We start from the raw sequence: 23,434 nt of genomic DNA on the forward strand, positions 1-23,434 counted from the left end.
TGGTGGTCTAACTTCAATTGACTCATGATTTCAACTATCAAACTACTGAAATATCCACAAAACCCCTTCTGATCTAAAATATAATCAATATAAAATAATTCTTACTTGAATTAAATGCGGCAGACAATTCATATCAGAGATAGCTCGACGTGGTTTCGGTAATGGACGAACAACACCACCATGTAGATCACGTGATGAACAACTATCACATAATCGACGTAAAATATCTATACATTTTATTGCTAAACTAGTATAATCTGAAAACATTCCACCAGTATAACTTAATTTATCAATTAAACAACCAACATTTAATTCATGATTTCCAGAGACTGTATTACTTGTATTATTATTATTAGTAGTAGTAACAGTTGGATTAGAACGTGTAGACACATTCATTTCGGAAATATCAGCAAGTGTCCAACGAATTTGTACAATACGTTTAGCTGGCATCCAACCATACATACCACAAGCAATAGTTTTTTCATTCATTTGTTCAGTATGATCTAATGACTCAATAGTTTCATTATTTAGATGATTTTCTTGTGATTGATTAGATGATTTATTGAATTTATTATTATCCTCTTTGATATCAATAAAATCATCTTCAGCTAAATAACCATCTGGACGACAACGAGGTGTTGCATCTAAACCTTGAGCATATACTTTTGTAGTATTATTAATACGTCCATCTTTAATCAATTGTTGTAGCTATAAGGGAAATTTGTTTGATTTAAAAGAGAATAAAGCATGAGTTACATTGTGTTGTTACGAATTCGGTTAGATAATCACTGAAAATCAACAGAAACCACCAGAGAGCTGATAGGCTTTAATATGAAACTCGCACACATCCACGACTCCATCAAATATTGAACCTGTAGTCCTCAGACATCACAGTGAGCACTTAACTTTCATACCACTGAGTTGCTTTCCATTAGTTTACACTTCTATTTCAAGTCACTTAGCAATATTCAGCGGCCATGATTCATTTTGTCATTGATGATAATTATTTCACTCCCAACATGACTGAACACTGCTGGTCACGGATTTTCACTGAAACTCAAGGGATTACATCGCGAAGCTAGCCACTAATGATCAGATAATTATTACTGTTATTAGATGTTGAGACCATTGAACTGAACATTTCCCATTACGAACTAACCATGATTAAACTAAAATGGCTAGCATGTGCGTAGTTTGAACTTCAAAAGCATAGTAAGTGTAAACCAATTATCAATCATCTCGAAATCTGTTAAAATTCCATGACACAATGGGCAACTTTAATGTTTATTATTCACTATCAACGTAATATTGAGTCATAAATAGCTGATAATAAGCTACAAGTTTATGTTAGGCAGGGCTTACATTAGTACCAGTTTGAACAGTGATCGATCTACTTATTTAGATATTCGTTGGCGATCAAAATTAAGCCTTAGATAGGATCTATGTACACATCAAGAACTTTCTTCATCTAATGGACGTTTGTGTAATTTTTTGAAACACACATGGTGATCGATACGAATATACCGTATTACCTTCATAAGCACAGAATGATAAGTGTTGAAGACATCTACATGAATACAAGTTATCACGATCGTGAATTCTCTGTTTGGCTGAAGTCGGTGTATTATTATGGGTTGGGGTATCCCAACTAAGTGATTGAAAGATAATGCGCTCGTCATGAGGTATGTAGGTTCTAAGTTTAATCCCTAGTGAATTCATCAGAGTTGTTGCGAATTATTGCTTAACTAGAGCAAAACAGCTATGAAATGTCGCTTGATTTGGATAAGTTACTGATATGATGTTAATCTTTGAAAAAAAGGTTTTAATAAACTAAGGATGATAGTTGTATAGTACTGTTCTGACAAGAAAATGGTCATTAACTACAAATCGATTCACGCAGACTATATATGAAACACAAAAAGACATAAACCTGCTTATTATTAAACCATAGATGCGAATAGAAAAAGAAACTTTCATTGATCTAAATAAACAAAGTACCTACTTCATTAAAGCTAACTGGACCTTGAATAGAATGAGATCCGGATTTAGCTATTGATCCGCTAGTTGTTTGTTCTGTTTGTGTTGTATTAATATACCACCATTCTCGTTGAGTATTTGCACCAGAACCAGAAAACTCTTGTTCAGAACTAGCTTTTAAAACATTGGATTGAAATGGAGTAGGTGCTCGATTTGTATGTAAATGTGCTAAACATGCTAAATCGATGAGAACACGTACACCATCAGCATCAACAAACGACATAACATTATTCTAGAAATGAAAACACATAGAACACAGTTGTAAGATACACAAATATTCAGTTAAGTACACAAAACTGAGACTATTGAACATGAAGTTATTTACCTCACATACTACGTGAACATTTGTGTACTTAGTTTAGAGCCACAGTCTAATTATGAGAACTAGTAATATTATTTGGTTGCTAAAAGAAAAATAGATGAAGCGGAGTTCGGCACTTGGAACTTAGTGACTGAAAGTCGGACGTTTTAACCACCGAGTGAGAGTTCAATGACTTGGATAGATTAATAAGAAGGTCATTTGCTTTTCTAGATAAAAGTATGAGTATATGAAAAAAGTGCATGTATAACAGGAAGTGATCACCTCCTTGGAAAAAAATCAAAATACCAGAAAATACCACCGGCTAGTTGTATTGTCTTTTGAGGTTTACATTAATAAGTCGGTTTAAAGAAAAGTCATCAGTCAAAAACAATATTAAATTCACTTGGCATCATTTGTTTGAATCTTCCCATTGATGTTTAGGACTGCAATTGATCAGTCTCTCATTAGCCATATGTGCATACTGTGAATTTAAACCCATTACACAAGCAAGTGGCTATCATGACTCAGTAGCTGAGTGGATAACGCGATGGTGCTTGGAGCGTAAGGTGCTGAGTTCGAGTCTCAGAGTGAACATCAACTCTGAAATGCAGGTACATCCAGATGACGAGTCCCGAATAGGATTAGAAAATTCCAGAAAACGTAGTTTCAGATATTTTCTAAACAATAATACATGAACTCCTAACAACAGACTAATCAAAAAGCACATTATATTTTCGTAGTTTATCTTACCCTTACATAAACTTAGTAGTCAAGACATTTGACTTCCATTCAGTGAGCTCAAGGTTCGAACCCCTCTCCGCACAGATTTAGACAATCAGATAGTATCATTAGTCCTCACACTTAGAGTATAGTTCATGCACAAGTACCTGGCGAATGAGTAAATTATTTATTTGATGTGTGAACGAGAATGATAGAGATTGGTTGTTTGTTTAGTTACACTTATAGATATTCTCACAGACGTTAGATGAGTTATATATTCTCCGAACCTTACTATTATTGTGATTGTTGTTGGATTGTGTCGAATTGTTGTTGGTTTTTGGTGTGGAAATATGCTAACGTTCTAGTCAGGCTAATCACATGTTCTTGATCTTAGTTGTGTTGAAGTCCTGTAGAATAGACACTGTGAGGGGATCTAGTTTAAATATTCGTCTAAGGTAAATTAAAATCCCGTTCGTAAAGACGAGAAAAAAACCGACCGTTATAAAATTATTATTCCTGATACATTACTGAAACCAAAGCTTTAAATGAGAGGCATATTTACACCAATAACATAAATGGTGGAGATTTGTAGCTAGGGTGGATGATTTTGATGGAGTATTGTTCTCTGACCATCCAGCTCAGAGAACAAAACTCCATCAAAGAAGAATAACATACCTTATTCAACATTAATTTATCCAATAGTAATAAAAGACAATCTCTTTCAGATGCAAATGTTGTACGATCTAATAAATAAGTAAGTAATGGAATATCTGTAATTGGACCAATTTCATGATGACATCGATGATAGACAACTGACATAGCATGTAAACATAAACAACGCATTGTAAGACGACGTAATGTATTAGGTGTTATATTGTTATGGTCAGTTGTACAACGTTTAATAGAATTATCATTAATGGAATAAAATGGATCCGATGCAACATATTGAAGGTAACGTCGAAATAATTCATTAAAAAATGCAGTACTGTAAAGTGGAAATAATTAGATTAGAAATAATGTACAAAAACAAGGATATTGTAACAAATCACAAGCTTAAAAGAGTGACTAATTAAATAAGACTAAATCAATTTACGTCACCTATGGCGAAGACGAGATATCCGTCTATCTATTAAGGGACGAGTATACTGCTCAGCAGTTCGCTCTGTTCTACTTTACGGCTGTGAAACGTGGCCTTTAAGAGTAGAAGATACTCGTAAGTTATTAGTATTTGACCACAGATGCCTTAGAAATATTGCTCGCATCTGCTGGGATCACCGAATAATCAATAGTGAGGGTAGACACAGGGTATTAGGGAATGATGATAAATCAGTTGATGAAATTGTGAATCTTCATTGACTGAGATGGTTAGAAGAAAGTTCGCGGTGGCCAAATCAACACGTGTCATCAGTCCATAAAGTCGCTAACTTCTGGTCTGAGTCATGTCGGTAGATGCAGATTACTTGGTTGGGGACCGCTTGACTATCATAACCAATGGTTGGAGATTTTGGGTGACATGGCTCAGAATCGACCACAATGGCGCAGGTGTAATACTGTCTTTATCTTCCTTTAAACCTTGAGATTAAAATTGCTTCATATCTTCCTTTCTTCCTATTCTATAATCTTATATACAACCTTTCTTTTATATACTACCACCATTAAATTAACTACTTCTATGAATTCGGTGTTCATCTTGTTGTGCTAACGAGGTATTGGCAACTTGGGCCGATGCATATATGTGCCTGGTCCTGTGTTGTAGCTGACTGACTGACTGTTTTATTAAAAGATATATAGAATCCGGTGACAACTAATACATGTGAAAATTTAACATATTTCATAACACCACTGTGTTATAAGCATAAAAACTGCAATAACCATTACATTTTTGTTAAATATCCGATGACTCCATTCGTTAGCATCATATCGTGTTTGGATCAATCATCTTTAGAGGTTTTTCTAGCCTACTCATCTGTTTGCTATTATTACATGTTAAGAGGTGATCAAAATGTTGATAAATTCGCTAATCGTTTTACCGAGTTGGTCATTTGAGTTATAAACCTATTAATTAATAGATAGTAGTTGTGGTGGCGATAGGGGGTTTGGATTAGTATATCACGATACTGTATATTACAGTACTTACTGTGACCGATGATCTGGAGAGACCACACAGTATGAGAACCAATGAGGTTAGAGTATTCGTCGAGAATGAAAAAACTCATTACTCCCATTACAAACGATTTACTAAATGTCACAATTACTGCATAAACAGACATCTAATGATAGGTTAGACAAAAGTAATTTGAAAGTACGTTAGATATGTGGTTATATCAAGATATGGGATTAATTTATTAAGTCACTAAGCATTAGTATAATTTATATCAAGACATATAGGCTAGTTGATTGAGAGTGAAGATCTTAGGTAAAATGGCTTAAAATCGGTAGCAGCAGAGCGAAATAGTATAATAACTGAATTGAAAATGGTTTCATATTATTCACCAAAGTTTATATAGCCAGGTATTTTTTACCGATATACTTCAAGCCGCATATGTTACCATTTTATTCAGTCAGTCAGTCAGGTAGAAGGAAAAGTAGGAAGTGAAGAAGGAGACTGATTATGAATACAGTGGTCTAGAGTGCTGTTAGAGGTATGAGGGCAGTTATCACTTCCTGGTTGCCCACACCGTGGAAGGGTTCTTTCTAGAGGTACCGGAAAAGGAAATTGGGTTAGAAGTGGTCTTAATGACCTGAGAGTGTGACTTCAGTGCCCAAGGGACAAATGCTTGAGGTCGGTCACACACGGCCTTTTTGTGGGTAGTTTTTGTGTTAGCTCCGTTCTTCAAAAAAACCTTACCGCCGGAGACGGATATCCGTGGGATAAGGCGAGGTGTGCATTTTCAAAGTCGACCTTTTCTAACCCCACCCCTCCTTGTAGGAAGGCAGCATCGCTGTTATGCTGGTTGTCTGAAGGAAACACCTTACTGCTGTCACACCTCTGTACAGTCGACAGTACGACTTCGCCTTAGGACCTTGGGATTGCTGCTTTTAGTCTTACCGCTCTTCAACCGACCTATCTGGCATGGTAGGACCTTGAGGAACGATTGTTCCAGCCAGTATAGCTCGATTGGTTCATCACGATAGGCAAGCCCGACCACAACGTCAAGGTAGCAGCAACGGTAGTTCTTATCAAAGGCAGAAACAATCAAACACACAAACTGTGGTGAAAAACGTTTTCATGATAAGTGTGGGTTTAAGTTGATCGTACACAGAAGAAATTTGAAACATCGGTGTTCGGAAAACGATCACTAGTTTATGTTATCAGCAATGTAAAACTACACCCAAGCATATATATATATATATATAATCTCTTCGACTACAAAGAGCGACACTTTTTCTACTTGAGACTCTTTAGTAGCGTCCAAGCACGAGTGAATAAAAATGAATTCTCACACGCTTTAAAGAAAAAGCCTGAATCATAAACTGTTATCCAAGTCGTGAATGACGCAAGAAGTCATTGATTAGGTTACATAGTTATCATGCTGCATCGTATATTGGAAATATCAACCATTAAAGTTAGACTAGTTAGCAGTTTTAAACAACTATGTTGAGATATGAAGATCATCGTTAAAAGTCTCATGATGTCGCATAGTAGCACAGTTGAAACTTCTCAAACTAAGTTTAAACTATTGTTGACTATCCCTTGTTTAATTTCAATTTTATGGATTTTTATTTGGAAACAGTTTATATAGCGAACTGACTTCAGTTAGACAATTACTGAAAACAAGGAGTAATTGAACAACTGTTTCGAGACTAATATCAGAGTCTTCGGAAGGAATGCACACACGTGTCAACTAGAGATCAAACCCCTTTAAGTTTTATGATTCCAAGTTTTCAACTGCGATTAAAACCTTAATGTTACAGGACGATTATCTATTGCTATCGTCGTGATCTATGTCACTCCTGACACAGTTGAATTCTAACATTGGTGGTTTTTTATTAGAACCTTGACCATTCTCCCTAAGGTTGGTGTCTCTTGTGAGTACACGACTATGACTGGGTAACTTACTAAACGCAAAGCCTGAATCTTTTAGATCAAATCTCTGACGGAGCTGTGAATGAACACAGTTGAGAAGACCTGCAATAGGATGAAAATGCTGTTCAGTGTACTTAAGGTTTCATTAGTTGTTGAGCCCAAATTAGTCCATAATGTAAAAAAAACGTTTCCACTTATCTCTACAAACGTAATCATAAGCATTTATTTACTTACCTATCACGAATACGTGATAAACCCATAGATAGTACATGATTTGAATTTGCATTAGTTAATGTAGTTGCATCAATTACTTCATTTACATGTCGATCTTCTTCAAGTAGTAAACGTAAAAAATAGTTGCCAACACGTGGTTCTTCAATTAAACTTGGATAATTCACTTTAAATTCTCTATAATTCCATGAAACAAGACTTGCCTAGCATTGAAAGTAAACAAACAAACACAGGAAAACAATTTACGTGAAACGATGGAATTAAAAAAAAAATGAAAAGTATGAAAGTACAACTGTATAAAATACTGTCACAACCACTTAATGGAGAGCATAGTAACAATTTCTAGCTTCTCATTACAATATGAATCACTCCTATTAGCGAGTCGGTAAACGCTATTGGGTTCTGATAGTGTATAACAAGTAAATAAATGTACGGCAAATCAATTTAGTGAACTCGAAACACATAGTGAACTAAGGTAATTTAAACATGCACTGATAAAGTTCGCAAAATGATTATATGCATTGGTAGCATACAATGTAAACGGTAAAGGCGATGAATAGCAATACACAGTTACGTAGAAATCAATAAGTTGATAAGGGTTAAAAGGTTAGCAGTTGATGAAATAATAATGGAAAAACGATGATATGGACACTATGTCTGAATAATTGCGTTTAATTAGTGTTATATCCTAGCGAAGACATAAGTACGAGTAACTTCTAGGATCTATTAATGGACTATTATTCTATATATATTCTTATTGTTTAACTATTCAGTAATTAGATTGTGTATATCTATATTCATCTTATTATAAGCTTCATTTTGACCCATGGACTATTATTATACGAATTACTGTTCTTAAATTATATTCAGTTTATTGATTATTGTCTCCCACGTTCACAGACACATTTGGCTTGATCTTGTACAAATATTATTTTTTATTTTATGGTGTGATGTGGTCTGTCTGTCTGGTATATAAACCGAGTATGTTTCAAATAAATGATTCGCATAACAGAAGCTGTAATTCGTGTTCTGGACTGAATTGGAAGGGCTAGGCGAACAAGGGACCAATAAGGACTCTAGACTGCTCATACCGGTCAAACGTCATTGATTTGGCACAGTGTTAAGATTGGAAAAGTCGTATTCCGATTGGCAAATAACTAACGTAATATAACGCCGGACATAAAATCGTAACAAATTGACATATGGCCTTTTTTTATATTTTTTTACATTCATAACAGACCCTCATTTATGAAAGTGATATACATATTCATCGTTCATCACTGTGGGCTCCATAATTTACTATTCTGGTTATCATCGAGGTAAACTAAATCAAAATACGGTGGCAACATATAAAGTATTCGACTGTTAAAATGATCCATAATGAAGTCTAATGATATAGGCTTCACAACAGACAGTCTCAACATAATCACGATCTCTATTAGAGCCTTGAATACATAATAAATATTACTAAACTCCAGTATTATTTTATTTTATTTAAACACACAAATATTGGTACAAGGAAACACCAGATATATATGCGCCACACAAATCTCATTTGATTTGTGTGAGGGCTGCGATACTGACCGAGTACCCGAACTGAAGCAGATGGGTTTTTTTTAAAAGAGCAAACCCCGAGCCTTTGACCTGAAGATCCGATCCGCAAGACAGTGGAGCATCGTGAGGAGATGCAGTCCCATGGTAGCCGGTGAAAAACGATTGGTTTATACGCCATTTTTTCCATCAGGATACTGGAGCTCATGTGCATCCTTGGTTTAGAATCAGAGTTTTCCAACTCTCCTAGGTGAACTTTCCGTATCCACCAACCCGGTGAAAGCGCCGGACATTCGTTTTTCATCCTCCCAATTTCGTAAACAACACCCATGGTGAGAGAAGGCGGTGAGTCGGACTTCCCTATACGCGTGGCCATGTGAGAGAGGACTCTCCCCACTCTCGGCCGCACCAGGACATTTAGGGGCACTAAACTCCAGTCCTTTGATGTTTATCAATATTATTTCCTATCATTGTGCCAATATTTTAGACTAGATAAATTGCTTATATGATTTTTATCATGAAATGTTGCATCTCACGAAAACAATTTTTCCAAAATTTAGAAAATATCAGATATATTAATTTACTTAATTTAATTTATTGTTTTTTGAATCTTCCCGTTGATGCTTAAAACTTCTACTGGTCAGTCTCTGATTGTTATATGTGCATACTGTGCGCATGGCCTCGATATGGCCTTAATTCACAAGCATTATCAGGACTCAGTAGCTGAGTGGATAACACGATGGCGTTTGAAGCGAAAGGTACTGGGTTCGAGTCTCAGAGTGAACATCAACAGGTCTCAGATGCAGGTACATCCAGCTGACGAGTCCCAAATAGGACGAAACGCGCGTCAAACTGGATTCCACTACTAGCCACTATCTATCTTTGCTTATGATATCAGAAGTAGTTTAAAACAAACTCAAATAAAATCTAAATTTACACACATATATAGATATACCTGGTTAATTAAATGATCCGCTTGTATTCTAGTTGGACTAACCGCTGTTCGTGTTTTTCTACTGAGATTCGACGATCTTGATAAAGTTTGTGTACCATTATGATCATTAGAATTTTGAATTTTCGATTGATTCAGTTGAACATCTTTGTCATCATTTTCTACTGTATGTTGATGATGATCCATTGTAGATAATTGTGAATTTTCATTCATTATAACATTATCACTAATATTTGGTGTACTTTGTGCTTTACCAATTAAACCAATTGGAAATATACGTTCAGGTTGACCAGTACCAACTGGTTCTGATCGATCAAAATCTGGTATATCGGATTCTTCTAAACGACTTTGTGCAAAATAATTACGTTCTTGACGAAATTCTTGTAATTCTTTTTCCATCGATTCACGTAATTCATTTCTTGTCTATTTTTGGATATGTAAATAAATAAATTTATAGAAACTAAAATCAAAACCACACTAGAAGAAGGATAATTATCATAAACCCATCATCCAATAAACTGATGAACGACGGAGTACATGTAAAACCGGGTGAATAGGATGTGAATGTTGTGAAAACGATTTATTTATTTAAACACAACCGTTGGTACAAGGAGGCATCAAATATATATGCAGTCAGTCAGTCACAACATAAACCTTCGTACGTACGTACATCAGTTTGAGTTGCCATACCATATTAGCACAGAGATGCACTTGTCGATTCAAATCCTATAATGGTAGAGGTAGTAAGAGTATAAGCAGTAATCAGAAAGATTAGGGTTTGAAGATGTTATTGAAGGAGTATAATCCAGTGAAATAAATTTCGGAAAGAGAAAAAAGATAGAGACATGAAGAATTCAGAAGATTAGAATTCGGTAGAACACAAAGAGTGCATGCAATTTCGCCATTGCAAACGATTTTAAGCTAAGTCATTCAAGGTCTCTAACCATCGATTGCTATCATCTAGCGGATCCCAACCAGGTAGTATACACCTACCAACATGGCTCAGTCCAGTTATCAGTGACTTCATGGATTTGTGCCACGTTTTGATCTGGCCGATTTTAACTCTTTTCCAACCTACGCCTACACTATAAAACATTGCACGTCGGGGTAGTCGGTGGTTGGGAATTCGTAACACGTGTCTCAGCCATCTCAACTGATGAAGTTTCACTACTTCATCAATCGATTTGTCACCCTCACCTAGTACCTGTTTCCTACTTCCCCGGTGGTCCCAGGATATACGAGCAATTCTTCGAAGACACCTACGATCGAATACTAGTATCCTACGAATATCCTCTGCTCTTACCAGCTGTTTCACTGCCATAAAGTAGGACGGAACGAACTGTTGCACAGTAAACCCGTCCATTGGTTGCTAGACGGATATCTCGGGATATATATGCACCACATTTCGTTATTCGATTTGTGTGAAGGATGGAATACTGTTCGCGCACCCAAACCGAAGCAAGTGGTTTACTTAGGGAGCTACATCTCGAGTCTTTTGACCTAGAGGTTTAATCCACAAGGCAGTGAAGCAACATTTGGAGATTCAGTAACATGGAAGCTGGTGACAAACAACAGGTTCATACGCCATTAGTTCCTCTAAGATTCTGGAGCCCATGTGCACCATAGGTTTGGAATCGAGGTTTTCCAGCTCCCCAAGGTGGATCCTCCATATCCATTCATTGAAAACGATACAATATGATAACTGTTTTTATTGTTATTGATGGTTTGTAAGTGGATTGTTTATTGTTTGACTATGAAGAGATTGTTGGAAGTTACAGTCCTACTCTGGAAGTGGCGAAATTTTGATTATTGATAAATGGTCAAGCTTACAAAATAATGAGTGTATAAGACATAACTGACGTTATAATTTTTATATGCCTTTGACGGGATAACATATTTCATTAATTAAGAGAACGCTAAATTCTTATCAGACCAATGACTTTCACATAACCAATGACAAAACGTGAATGGCAATAAATGGTCGTGATTTTGAAGGTGAGCTGCTGACTGAGATGTATGATTTAATCATGAAGCTTTTCAGCGCCTTTCTCGACAACAAAGCCATCATACAGATCTACGATTATTCTTCATCAACTCAAATGATTATGCTCAGCGACTGGATAGAAATCTTATGTTAACAACAGCAGATCTTCGTGCAAAACACCCAAGTCTGTTCTAGAACAGGCTAAGATGTTGCACAATCCGATAAGTGAACCGGTGTACCATTGTTTACAAATTGTTTACACGCCAACTCCCTAAATCAGCCCTCCACAAAGTTTAAAAAAATGGAATAACGATACAAGAAACCGCAAAGCACATTATCGAGAGAATTTAAAATGGGACAATAAGTCATGGTGATGGACGTCCAATGTCCGAAGCCAACATGGTTATTAGTGATCACTTCAAGCAGGAGGTTATCTACGAAGTAAAATTAGGGAATGTAAGATGAATATAATATGCTAACTAACAATGACCTACTAGACGGGAATGACTTAGCTCTGCCGATAATTGTCAGCCAGAACAAAATTAACAACAATTTTTTCTTTACAACTGCCTCTGACCGTCTGTCATCGAATAAGTAGCACTATTGAAATCAAGAACTCATCTACGTTAGGCAACCATTAAAAACCTCCAAGCAATGAGACGACTGGTTCTTATTAATATAGGATTTCTCAGCAGTGCGTAACCATGATCCTTCAACACATGACCTTCGGCATAGTGGCCTATAGACTACTAAGTTGGGATCCAGTGTTATCCAAGTCTAACTTTATTCAATTCACAATATTGCTCGTTAGGCTTAAACGCTACTGGATACTTAGATCGACGGTCTAAAGATCAAGCGTTCGTGTGCGAGACCGAAGATCGTGAATCCGATTAACAGTTGAGAGATCATGGTTGTACAATGCTGAGGAGTTCCATGCTAGGGTGAAACAGCTCTACAGAGCTTTCAGGTTTTCAATGAATTTCTAACTTAGATCAATCTATGATTACAATAAAATTCAACAATCTCCGCAACCCCCTCCCTACTGACTAATCGCACTATGATGTCATCGAAACACGGCTTAGTTTGTATAACAAAATATTAACAGAAGATAAAGATAGAAGGTATATCCGGAACTCGTTCTCCATCACAATGATAAAAACTTACTCGTATAGTCCAAATTAAATCAGCTTTAGCATGATCCTGTTGAAATTGATAGAAAAATAAACGCCAATTAATTGTCGGTTTACAATTTGCCGAATCACCACGTAATGATTGAAGTAAATGACGAGGTCGACGAAGTACAACAGGACGTTCTTCAGCTTCTTTTAAATGATTCTGTTTTCCAATCTATCAGAAAATAAATCGATCATGTTCAATTAAAGTAAACAAGACTAAATTATTTATAAAACAACAAGTATTTTTCTAAAGTGTATCATATGAAGTGAATTAACTTAAGGCAGATTGTTGTTACGAATTTTAGATATGAATTGTCATAATTGGTTAAATAATCAGTACCGATGAAAATGGTAATGATCAATAGTTAACATTGGATAAAGCACGTTGATAACTTATTTATTTATTTAAACACATAAATATTGGTACAAGAGCACCAGATAAATATGCGCCTCACAAATCTCCTTTGATTTGTATGAGGGCTATGATACTGCCCAGGTACCCAAACTAAAGCAGGTGGTTTCCTTAGGGGGCCACACAAGGAGCCTTTGACTCAAAGGTCTGATCCACAAGGCAGTGGAGCATCGTAAGGAGATGCAGTCCCATTGTAGCCAGTGACCAACGATTGATTCATACGCCATTTGTTCCATAAGGATACTGGAACCCATGTGCACCATTCGTTTGGAATCAGGGTTTTCCAACTCCCCTAGGTGGACTTTCCGTGTCCACCAACCCGGTTAAGGCTCCTGTCGGACATTCGCTTTTCGTCATCTCAATTTCATAAACAATACCCCCGCCACGAGAAGGTAGTGAGTAGGACTTCCCTGGCAGAGGCTATATGCGGTTGGCCATGTGAGAGCATTTGAAGAGGGAAAGATGACTCTCCTCACTCTCGGCCGTACCAAGGCATTTGGGGGCCGTTGATAACTAATACTATTGCTAACCATTTAGGTTCTTATTGACTTAATAAGGACCTGAGAGATGTGATTTTTAATAATTAAATGGTTATCGGGAATGGAACTTGTGATACACACATTTTAAAATATTTAAGTGGTGGCTAACGATAGAGTTCCGAATGCACGTTTCGTCCTATTCGAAGCTCCTTAGCCGGATGTGTATTTACCATTGCTTTAATGTCAACACTGAAAATTAAACTCAGTATTTTACAGTTTTAAATAGCAAAACAGACATTGACAAACTACATATTAAAGAAGAGACTAAACATCAAAGATGGCGAGACTATAATTTATGGACGAACTAATCACATTTAGGATAATAAGTGTTGGATTTCAACGCGAAATCCATTCATCCATTTAGCTAAATAGCGTTTTGTCATTTTAGTTGATGTCAGTTCGTAATGAAAACCTTACATCGAATTCCTAACCCTAACTATCAACTGTAATTTATAATCCTTATTCTTCACACAGGTTTATAACTCTCATTTAGTCTTAGTTAGTAGGCGGACATTCTCGAGGTCACTTGAACGTCGCCCAAATGTTGTCCATAAATCATATTCTCACCGTAACCATACATGAGTACCCATAAACAATATTGTCTAGCATTTACACATTACTGGGGGTTTACTTCATGTAAATTTAATACTAAGTAACAAAAAAGTTTGATAGAATAAAGCAAAATGAAAATTTGATAACTTACTACTTTAGGAATAGGAAGACCAACACGTAGACGCCAATGTGTCAGTAAATCATCAATTTTCGATTCTAATTGATATGAAATAGTTTGTTTACGTTCTTCTATACGCATCATATGCTCCTGAATAATTTGAAAAAGTGGAGAGAGAAAAAAGAAAGGAAAAACTGAACAAACATTATATTTAAATTCAATATTTTCTTAGACAGTCATAATCAAACAGAATACAAAAGAAACTACGTATTTTCATAGTTGAGAGCGTGAGTCAATTGAAGCTAGACCACCAAGGAAAACCTGGAAGCACTGGACGGCCGTTTCGTCCTATTGTGGGACTTCTAAGCAGTACACATCCGCGACCTCGCCTTGCGAGATTCGAACCCAGGATCTACTAGTCTAGCGCAAGAGCACTTAACCGACAGACCACTAAGCTGACATCCGATGGTGTTAATGTCTAACTTTAACCAATTCACGAAGTTGAGCGACCGTTCAGCAATTGTCTTGTCCACAAAACCCCTTCTGATAATACTTACTAGTAGTTATTATGAAATTTATCTCTTCAGATAGATACTCAATTTGTGTAACTTCAAGAAACATTCCTAATATGTTAACTACAGGAATTGTGGTCAACCTAAAACTATCTGGTTGATATAAGCAAATATGGATAGTGGCTATCAGTGGACTCCAGTTTGACGCAGGTTTCGTCCTATTTAAGACTCGTCAGCTGGATGTACCTGTATCTCAGAGTTGATGTTCACCACGGGACTCGAACTCAGTACCTTTCGCTTTAAACGCCATCGCGTTATCCACTCAGCTACTGAGTCCTGATAATGCTTGTGAATTAAGGCTATATCGAGGCAATACGCACAGTATGCACATATGACAATGAGAGACTGACCAGTTGCAGTCCTAAACATCAATGGGAAGATTTAAACAAATAATACTAAGTGAATTTATCTGGTTATTATTTTGAGTGAAACTTAGACTCTTACGCTTCTAAGAAATCTTTATGATTGAAGGATTATCTATTCATCTATCTAAGACTAAATGTCAAGTGAATGATGCAGCGTTATTTGAATAATCAAATAGTAATGGGTTTAGAATTGTTTTTCACAATGAAGTTATGATATCAACTGATTTAATTATTAGAAATAAGGAAGAGCTTTTTGGTTGAATGTCCATAATGAAAACTAAGTAGAATCAATGAATTTATGGTTAGCAGTGAATTAAAGAACAAATACTTCGTCATATTTGAGACTCATCAGATAGAAGTACTTAGATGTCAGTATTGGTGTTGACGCAGAGACTCAAACCCAACACCTTTTTTTTAAACCTCCAACGTAGTAACTCGGTACATAGTACATTCAGCATTTGAATAAAAAAAGTACTAGGTTTGAGCCTCGGGGTAAACGTTAACACTGAGATAGTAGTATACCCAGTTGATGAGTTCGAAATAGGACGAAACTACGTGCTTTCTGGATTCTATTGTTAGCCACAAATCCGTTTTTTTTGTATAAAAAGTTGTGAAAGACAGCTATGTCAAGGCGATTTGCACAGGATGCACATATATCGACAAAGACTGATTGAAATTCATCCAAGATTATCAGCAACGAGATGATTCATATCCCTTTCAGTAATGATAAATAAATAGAGCAGTTTCTAATGTCTTGTTAAACCCATTTCTATGCGGGGGGGGGGGGTGTTTAGTTACACTGTCAGCAAATTAGTGGGTGAAAAAATGACGATAAATTTATCGATTTGATTTTTGTTCGTATTAAAGTGAACGGAGCAACATAAAATGTACCTTGGCCGGTTTATTGGAAATCAGTAATTCAGGTCTAACTAAACAATGAAAATTAAATATGGTGAAACTGATACATTGTTGCCAGCTTAAAATTTCCCCCATTAGTAAATAGGTCTCTTTTTACAGGTTTATAAAGAAAGACATTTGCCTAACAAATGTCCTTACACGGTAGACGATAGGAGGAGTTCAGTCTTTTTATGAAAATGTTCTCAAATGATTGCTTATCTATATTCTTGTCCCGTTAGGTTCTACAGACTATTTCTTAAAATGATGTAAGTGTATCTGCAAAAGTAAGAAGAAGAAGAAGAAGAAAGCGAACCGTCAAGGCGTGAATAAGATTGAAGGGATTTGGACAGTTAAGCAATAGGAGTTAGAAAACTTTGATGAGGTAGATGTACTAAAATATATAAAGACTGCCAATCATGACTTCTTCACAGAGTTATCGAATAATGTCATCTCATTGATAAAACAGTGGATTTGCTAATAACGATCTCTTAGGCGATGATAAATACCCTATAATTGTCAAGATTTGTGACTAAGATGGATAATTTGTGTGGATTTTCTTTCTCTGAGCTCAGTGAAGCTTTGATTATTTTCCACACGTATGACTGACAACTTGTCCTGTAGACCATGATATTGACTGATTACTGATTATATGTTGTCCAAAAGGTTAATAAAAGCTTCACAATTAAATTATTCAATTTGGATTACGAAACTTCACCATAAAAAAAGAAAGACGATATACACTTACATGAGCTAATTGTAAATTATCACGATCTGGTAACATATTGATAACTTTTACAGGAGGCTCCTCAGTTGACTCTAGGTATGACAGTAAACCTAATGGCTGAAATTTAAGGATAAAAATTATATCAAACTGCTTGAGAAGTGTACGTAAGTCGTATGTGAACCAATAGACCAAGTGTAGTATTAGAGTTTAACAAATTTTTAATACCATTGTACTGGAATGTATCGTTCCATGGAATATTTACTTACTTACTTACGCCTGTTACTCCCAATGGAGCATAGGCCGCCGACCAGCATTCTACAACCAACTCTGTCCTGGGCCTTACTTTCTAGTTCTATCCAGTTCTTGTTCATTCTTTTCATGTCTGTCTCCATTTCTCGGCGTAATGTGTTTTTTGGTCTTCCTCTTCTCCTTTGACCTTCAGGATTCCATGTGAGGGCTTGTCTTGTGACGAAATTGGATGATTTCCTGAAAGTGTGCCCAATCCACTTCCAGAGCCTCTTTCTGATTTCTTCTTCCGATGGAATCTGGTTTGTTGTCTCCCACAGTAACTTGTTGCTGATAGTGTCTGGCCAGCGGATATAACTACAGTGAAAATTTTTTTTTCTGTAACTATTCACTGTAATTATTTATTCAGCGAAAAATTCTAGTGCTCTCTCACTTCAGTGTTGAAATTCTTCGACTGATGAAGTGAAGGTTTCAATCACACTTCATTTCGTTTACGCCGCTAGGGATCATTATTAATTCTTACAACGAGAGAGAGGGAGAGGGACTAAAAGAATAGTTCATTGTCGATCATATAAATAAACACTTAGTAAGCGATTTGCAAAAAGAAGTTTAGTTGTCAATATACAAATAAAATACAAATCCACTGTATATAACACTGTCTTCTTTTACCACAGTTTGACGTTTAATACGGCATTGGGTTACATATCGTCTGTCATATTTTGATGCTAGTCATAAATCAGAGGAGAAAGAGTGATCAGCTTATCAACTAGGTTCCGTGCTAGTTGAGATTAATCAGGAATTATAGAAAAGCTGACTCTCTCATTAGATGGATTCAAATCCGATCCATTCAGTCTCAATGATCGATAAGTGTGAATAATTATTCTATAGGAATTCAACTGCAGATTGAGTGACTCAATGATAGTGGCGCCGACTTTGTAACTGGTTGATGAAGGTCTGAATCCATAAGAAAGCATTAGTATCCATAAGAACGTACTTATTCTTTGCTGATGAGTACAAACTGTTCCAAAACATGAGTCATATTGATTATTTCCAACCGTCTAAAATCCAGAAACTATCCACTCAATGTCAATTCACTAACACTGGTGACCACAATGTCAATTGATCAATCAACACTGAGATGTAGAAAAATAGAGCATTGGTCACCACTCCGTGATCAATCAATGTAAATACATAAGGCAAAATAATCATATCAAATTTATTAACAACTATTCAAAAATATTTTTGTTATCGTAAAACGGAATGCAGATTATGTCGAATGGATATTAATCTTAATAAACAATAAAATAAAGTAAATGGTGATGTTTAGTTGGGAAGTAAACACGAAAATTTGTACCCAGCTGCCCAGGTACGGTCGAGGTTAAGAGAGTACATTCTCCCTTTCCAAAAGCTCTCACATGGTCACGCGTATAAAACCACTGTCCGAGAAGTCATACTGTCTTTTAGCGGCATTACTGTTTTTTACGAAATTGAGAAGACCAAAAGCGAATGTTCAGCGCTTTAACCGGGTTGGTGGACACGGAAAGTTCACCTAGGGAGTTGGAAAACCCTCATTCCAAACCAATAATGCACATGGGCTCCACGATCCTGAAGGAACAAATGGAGTATGAAGCTATTGTTGATCACCAGCTCCCATGGGAATGAATCTCCTAACGTTGTTCCACTGCCTTGTGGATGAGACCCTTAAGTCAAAGTGTCCGGGTGTGGTCCCCTAAATGAACCGCCTGCTTCGGTTTGGGTGTGAGGACAGTATTCCATTACTCACATAAATCGAATAACGAAATGTATCTATTTGCATTAATCTGAATTGGAATTGAGAATCGAGAATAAATTAAGTAGTGCTCCAGTCGACTTGTCTTCTCTCTCTCACTCTCACTTGTCAACCAATCAGGTGATAGAATAGTTTTGGCCTCTCTACACAAGGCAGGTCGTTTCAATTCCGACTCATGCATTTCCAATCTCAAGGTGAAACCTTTCGTGTCAAGGCCTTAATCTAGATCGAGAGACATTCTATCTTGTATATTATCGAACAGACAGATCAAGGACGTAACATTTTTTGTTTATGTATTCTTCTAATTATATAACAGATAATTATTAACAATGAAGTTGATTTTGAATAGTTTACTAGTAAGAACTAGCGATTAAACACCAAGACCCAATTCAATGTTAGGGTTAAGTTAATCCTCCGCTGAACCTTTTCTTCACAGTTAGCTTGAACATGTTTTAAAAGTTGATCAGAAATCATATAAATGCTTGTCAATAATTATAATCACAACTTATAATAAAACATTAATAACTTACAAGCATTCTTTTAAATAGATCCCATGCATCTTGATTATTTTCAGACCATAATGCAACTAACTGACGACTAAGCTGTCTTGTTCACAACCCATCCAACGCAAATCAAGTACAATTCAGTAAATACATTGAGACAAAAAGAAAAGGTAATTGAAAAAAACAAAAAAATTTATCATCAGTAATTAGGAATATCAGTCATGTTGATAGATTAAAGATATATCTCTAAAGGTCTCGAAAGGTCCTGCGTTCGAATCTCGCGAGTGCGGGATCGTGGATTATTTTATTATTTAATTTAAACACATAAATATTGGTACAAGGAAGCACCAGATAAATATGCGCCTCACAAATCACATTCGATTTGTGTGAGAGCTGTGATACTGCTCAGGTGCCCAGACTGAAGCAGGTGGTTTTCTTAGGGGGCCACACAAGGAGACTTTGACCTGAATGTCTAATCCACAAGGCAGTGGAGCATCGTGAGGAGATGCAGTCTCATGGTAGCCGGTGATCAACGGTTGATTCGTACGCCATTTGTTCCATAAGGATACTCGAGCCCATGTGCACCACTGGTTTGGAATCAGGGTTTTCCAACTCCCCTAGGTGAACTTTCCATGTCCACCAACCCGGTTAAAGCGCCGGACACTCGCTTTTCGTCCTCTCATTTTCGTGAATAACACCCCCGCCACGAGAAGGCAGTGAGTAGGGCTTCCCTGGCAGAGGCTATATATTCGCTGGCCATGTGAGAGCATTTCGAGAGGGAGAGGTGACTCTCCCTACTCTCGGCCGTACCAGGGCATTCGGGGATCGTGGATGCGCAATGATGAGTCCCATAATAGGATGAAACGGCCGTTCAATGCTTCCAGGTTTTCCATGGTGGTCTAGCTTCAATTGACTCATGATTTCAACTATGAAAATATCTCTAAAGCATACAATAGTAATCGTTTATAATTATTAGTTGTTGAAATTTAAGACTGTGTTTAATTCATCTTTGTTGTCAGATGTTACTCCTTAGCAGATTACTTTGACGAACATTTTAATGTACTTTTGATTGTGAATGGAAGTGAAATCGAACGACAAACATTTCGGACTGTTTGAAACTCATCATGTATATTCATACATACTCAATTATTGATTTTTCCCACTGTGACTGTGCCTGTGATTTAGTACCTTTCACTTAAACGTCAACATGTTTGTCTATCTCGAATCCGTAACTCATTAGATAATGAGTTGTTTTTTGAAATGAAAAATATGAGGTTCGGGTCCCGATGAGAGAATGCACACTAGGATTCATACGTATTAGTTGTTTGGAACTTCCTACTGATATTTTGGACTATATTTGACCAGTTTCTTTTGGCATGTATTCATCAAGTGCAAATGACCTTCATATAGCCATTATGATACAAGCATTTTCAGCAGAGATGGGTGGTAGCTAGCCGTCATGGACTAAGCAACTAAATAGATAACGCGATGGCACTAGAAGTGGAAGGTGCTGGGTTCAGGTCCCGGAGTGGACAACAACTCTGGAATGGAGATACACTTAGCTGACGAGTCCGAAATAACACGAAACGCGTGTCCTGGACTCCACAATACTGCGACGTATGGACGAGCAGTTGAAGAGTCCAAAACAGAACAAAAAGCTTCTTTTACTTGCCACAATTCATACTCTAAAACCTTATACATATAGAGTTCTTTTTTAAAGATATCCCACTTATACTATAGAGTGAAAAGGGTGGTATGATCATTCATAAAGTGATGAAAAATATGTACAGGACGAATAAAACCTTCATTGTTTAGTCACAGAGTAGTGACAAGTGTCACGTTCATCTATTTAATTAACGCTGACCAAATTTTATCGATCCAATTTGCAATATAATCACTGTAGTAAGTGACTTGATATCACATGTACTATGTCGTACGACAGGTTAGATGATTGAATAAAGGCAATCTTGAAGGAATTGATACCTTACTTTGACTAGTGAAGACATTTGTTAAAACAACAAATTATCATATTATCTATATCGTGGACTTTATAACAAATTTTGTAGCTAAAGGCTTGATTAACACGAATTTACTAAATCGTATCACATATCTCTTAAATATTGCCAGTAATATTCTCTACAGATTAATCTGATTTAGATTATCATCACAACCCTTAAAGAACTGAACAGCTATTTCGTCCTAGTTAGAAACTCCTTAAAATAAGGCAACCACAACCTCATTAGGAAATATACACCAGGATCTTCAGGTTTTGAAGTGAACCCTTAATTATTTTTCAAAACTATACCCTCATTAACATTGATGTTAAACAAATTATTAAAGTTATTAGATGAGAAAGTCATAATTTAGTAAATCCTATAACATTCAGTGTTATTCACAATAATCATGGAAGAAAACAAAAATATTGGCCAATATATTCTTAGCATATTTAGAATAATCAATAAATTAAGTAATGTTGGTGAACAAGTTGGAGTTAGCATTCAAACATATACACGTTTGTGCAAGCACATTTGTGTATTATAGTTATTATTGAAGAGATGATAGTTAATATGATGCTCTAATCTAATAATTCGTATGAAGAATAAATGCAGGTACATCCAACTGATGAGTCCCGAATAGGACGAAACGCGCTTCAAACTGGATTCCACTGCTAGTCACTAATCATCATTGCTTATAAATGGTTACGTTACTATATATGGATAGTTGTAATAAATGAATTAAATTATTTGGTGAGTTGTTAATCATAATTAAAGAAAGTGAGTGACAATTATAAATATTTATCAGAAGGGAGTTTTGTGGAAATTTTAGTCATTTCATATGGTTGAAATCATGAGTCAATTGAAGCTAGACTATCATGGAAAACCTGGAAGCACAATAGGACGAAACGGCCGTTCAGTGCTTCTAGGTTTACCATGGTAGTCTAGTTTCAATTGACTCATGATTTGAACTATATAAAAATCTATCCGTTAATAACTGAAAAACTCAGGCCAACTAATAGCCAATAAGTCACAATGTATAACTTGGCACGTGTAGACATCAGTTGAAGTTAACATACACCATTAACACAACAACATAAAAATACAAGGAAAAAACACACAATAATAAAGATAGTAACAGTATCAGTGGTAATACAAAACATATGATTCAGTAAAGTATTAAATAGTCAAATAAAAGAAATGATGAGGGGTTCAGAATTTCGAGGATGAAAAAGAATTGATACACTGACACCATTACAAGCTCCCAAATGCCCTGGTGCGGTCGAGAGTGGGGAGAATTTGCCCTACCTCTCGAAATGCTCTAACATGGCCACGCGTGTATAGCCTCTGTCAGGGAAGACCTACTCATTGCCTTATCGTGGCCAGAACGTTGTTTACGAAATTGAGAGAACGAAAAGCGAATGTCCAGCAGTAGCTTTAACAGGGTTGGTGGACACGGAAGATCCACCTAGGGAGTTGGAAAACCCTCATTCCATACCAATAGTGCACATGGACTGACTCCAGTATCCTGAAGAAACAAATGGAATATGAACCAATTGTTGGTCACTGGCTACCATGGGACTGCATCTCCTCACGATGCTCCACTGCCTTGTGGATCAGATTTTTAGGTTAAAGGCTCCGGATGTGGTCCTCTAAGAAAACCACCTGCTTCAGTCTGGGCACCTGAGCAGTATCACAGCTCTCACACAAATCGAATGTGATTTGTGAGGCGCATATTTATCTGG

General features: G+C 36.5%; 1 protein-coding gene across 1 annotated transcript in view; it reads right to left on the bottom strand.

Annotated features, from left to right (window-relative positions):
- The window catches only part of Smp_175760 (endosomal trafficking protein, putative), a gene marked incomplete at both ends in the record, with an annotated part of 113,533 nt that overhangs the window by 48,091 nt on the left and 42,008 nt on the right, over nucleotides 1-23,434 (bottom strand). The window contains 9 exons of the mRNA XM_018791632.1: nucleotides 106-257; nucleotides 381-503; nucleotides 1,999-2,269; nucleotides 3,734-4,043; nucleotides 7,320-7,519; nucleotides 10,120-10,242; nucleotides 12,968-13,150; nucleotides 17,179-17,274; nucleotides 19,723-19,798. Of these exons, the coding sequence (XP_018647306.1) occupies nucleotides 106-257; nucleotides 381-503; nucleotides 1,999-2,269; nucleotides 3,734-4,043; nucleotides 7,320-7,519; nucleotides 10,120-10,242; nucleotides 12,968-13,150; nucleotides 17,179-17,274; nucleotides 19,723-19,798 (1,534 nt within the window). The remainder of the gene's footprint in view (nucleotides 1-105; nucleotides 258-380; nucleotides 504-1,998; nucleotides 2,270-3,733; nucleotides 4,044-7,319; nucleotides 7,520-10,119; nucleotides 10,243-12,967; nucleotides 13,151-17,178; nucleotides 17,275-19,722; nucleotides 19,799-23,434) is intronic.

The sequence above is a fragment of the Schistosoma mansoni genome, assembly GCF_000237925.1.
Source record: "Schistosoma mansoni, WGS project CABG00000000 data, supercontig 0226, strain Puerto Rico, whole genome shotgun sequence".
NCBI lineage: Eukaryota > Metazoa > Platyhelminthes > Trematoda > Strigeidida > Schistosomatidae > Schistosoma > Schistosoma mansoni.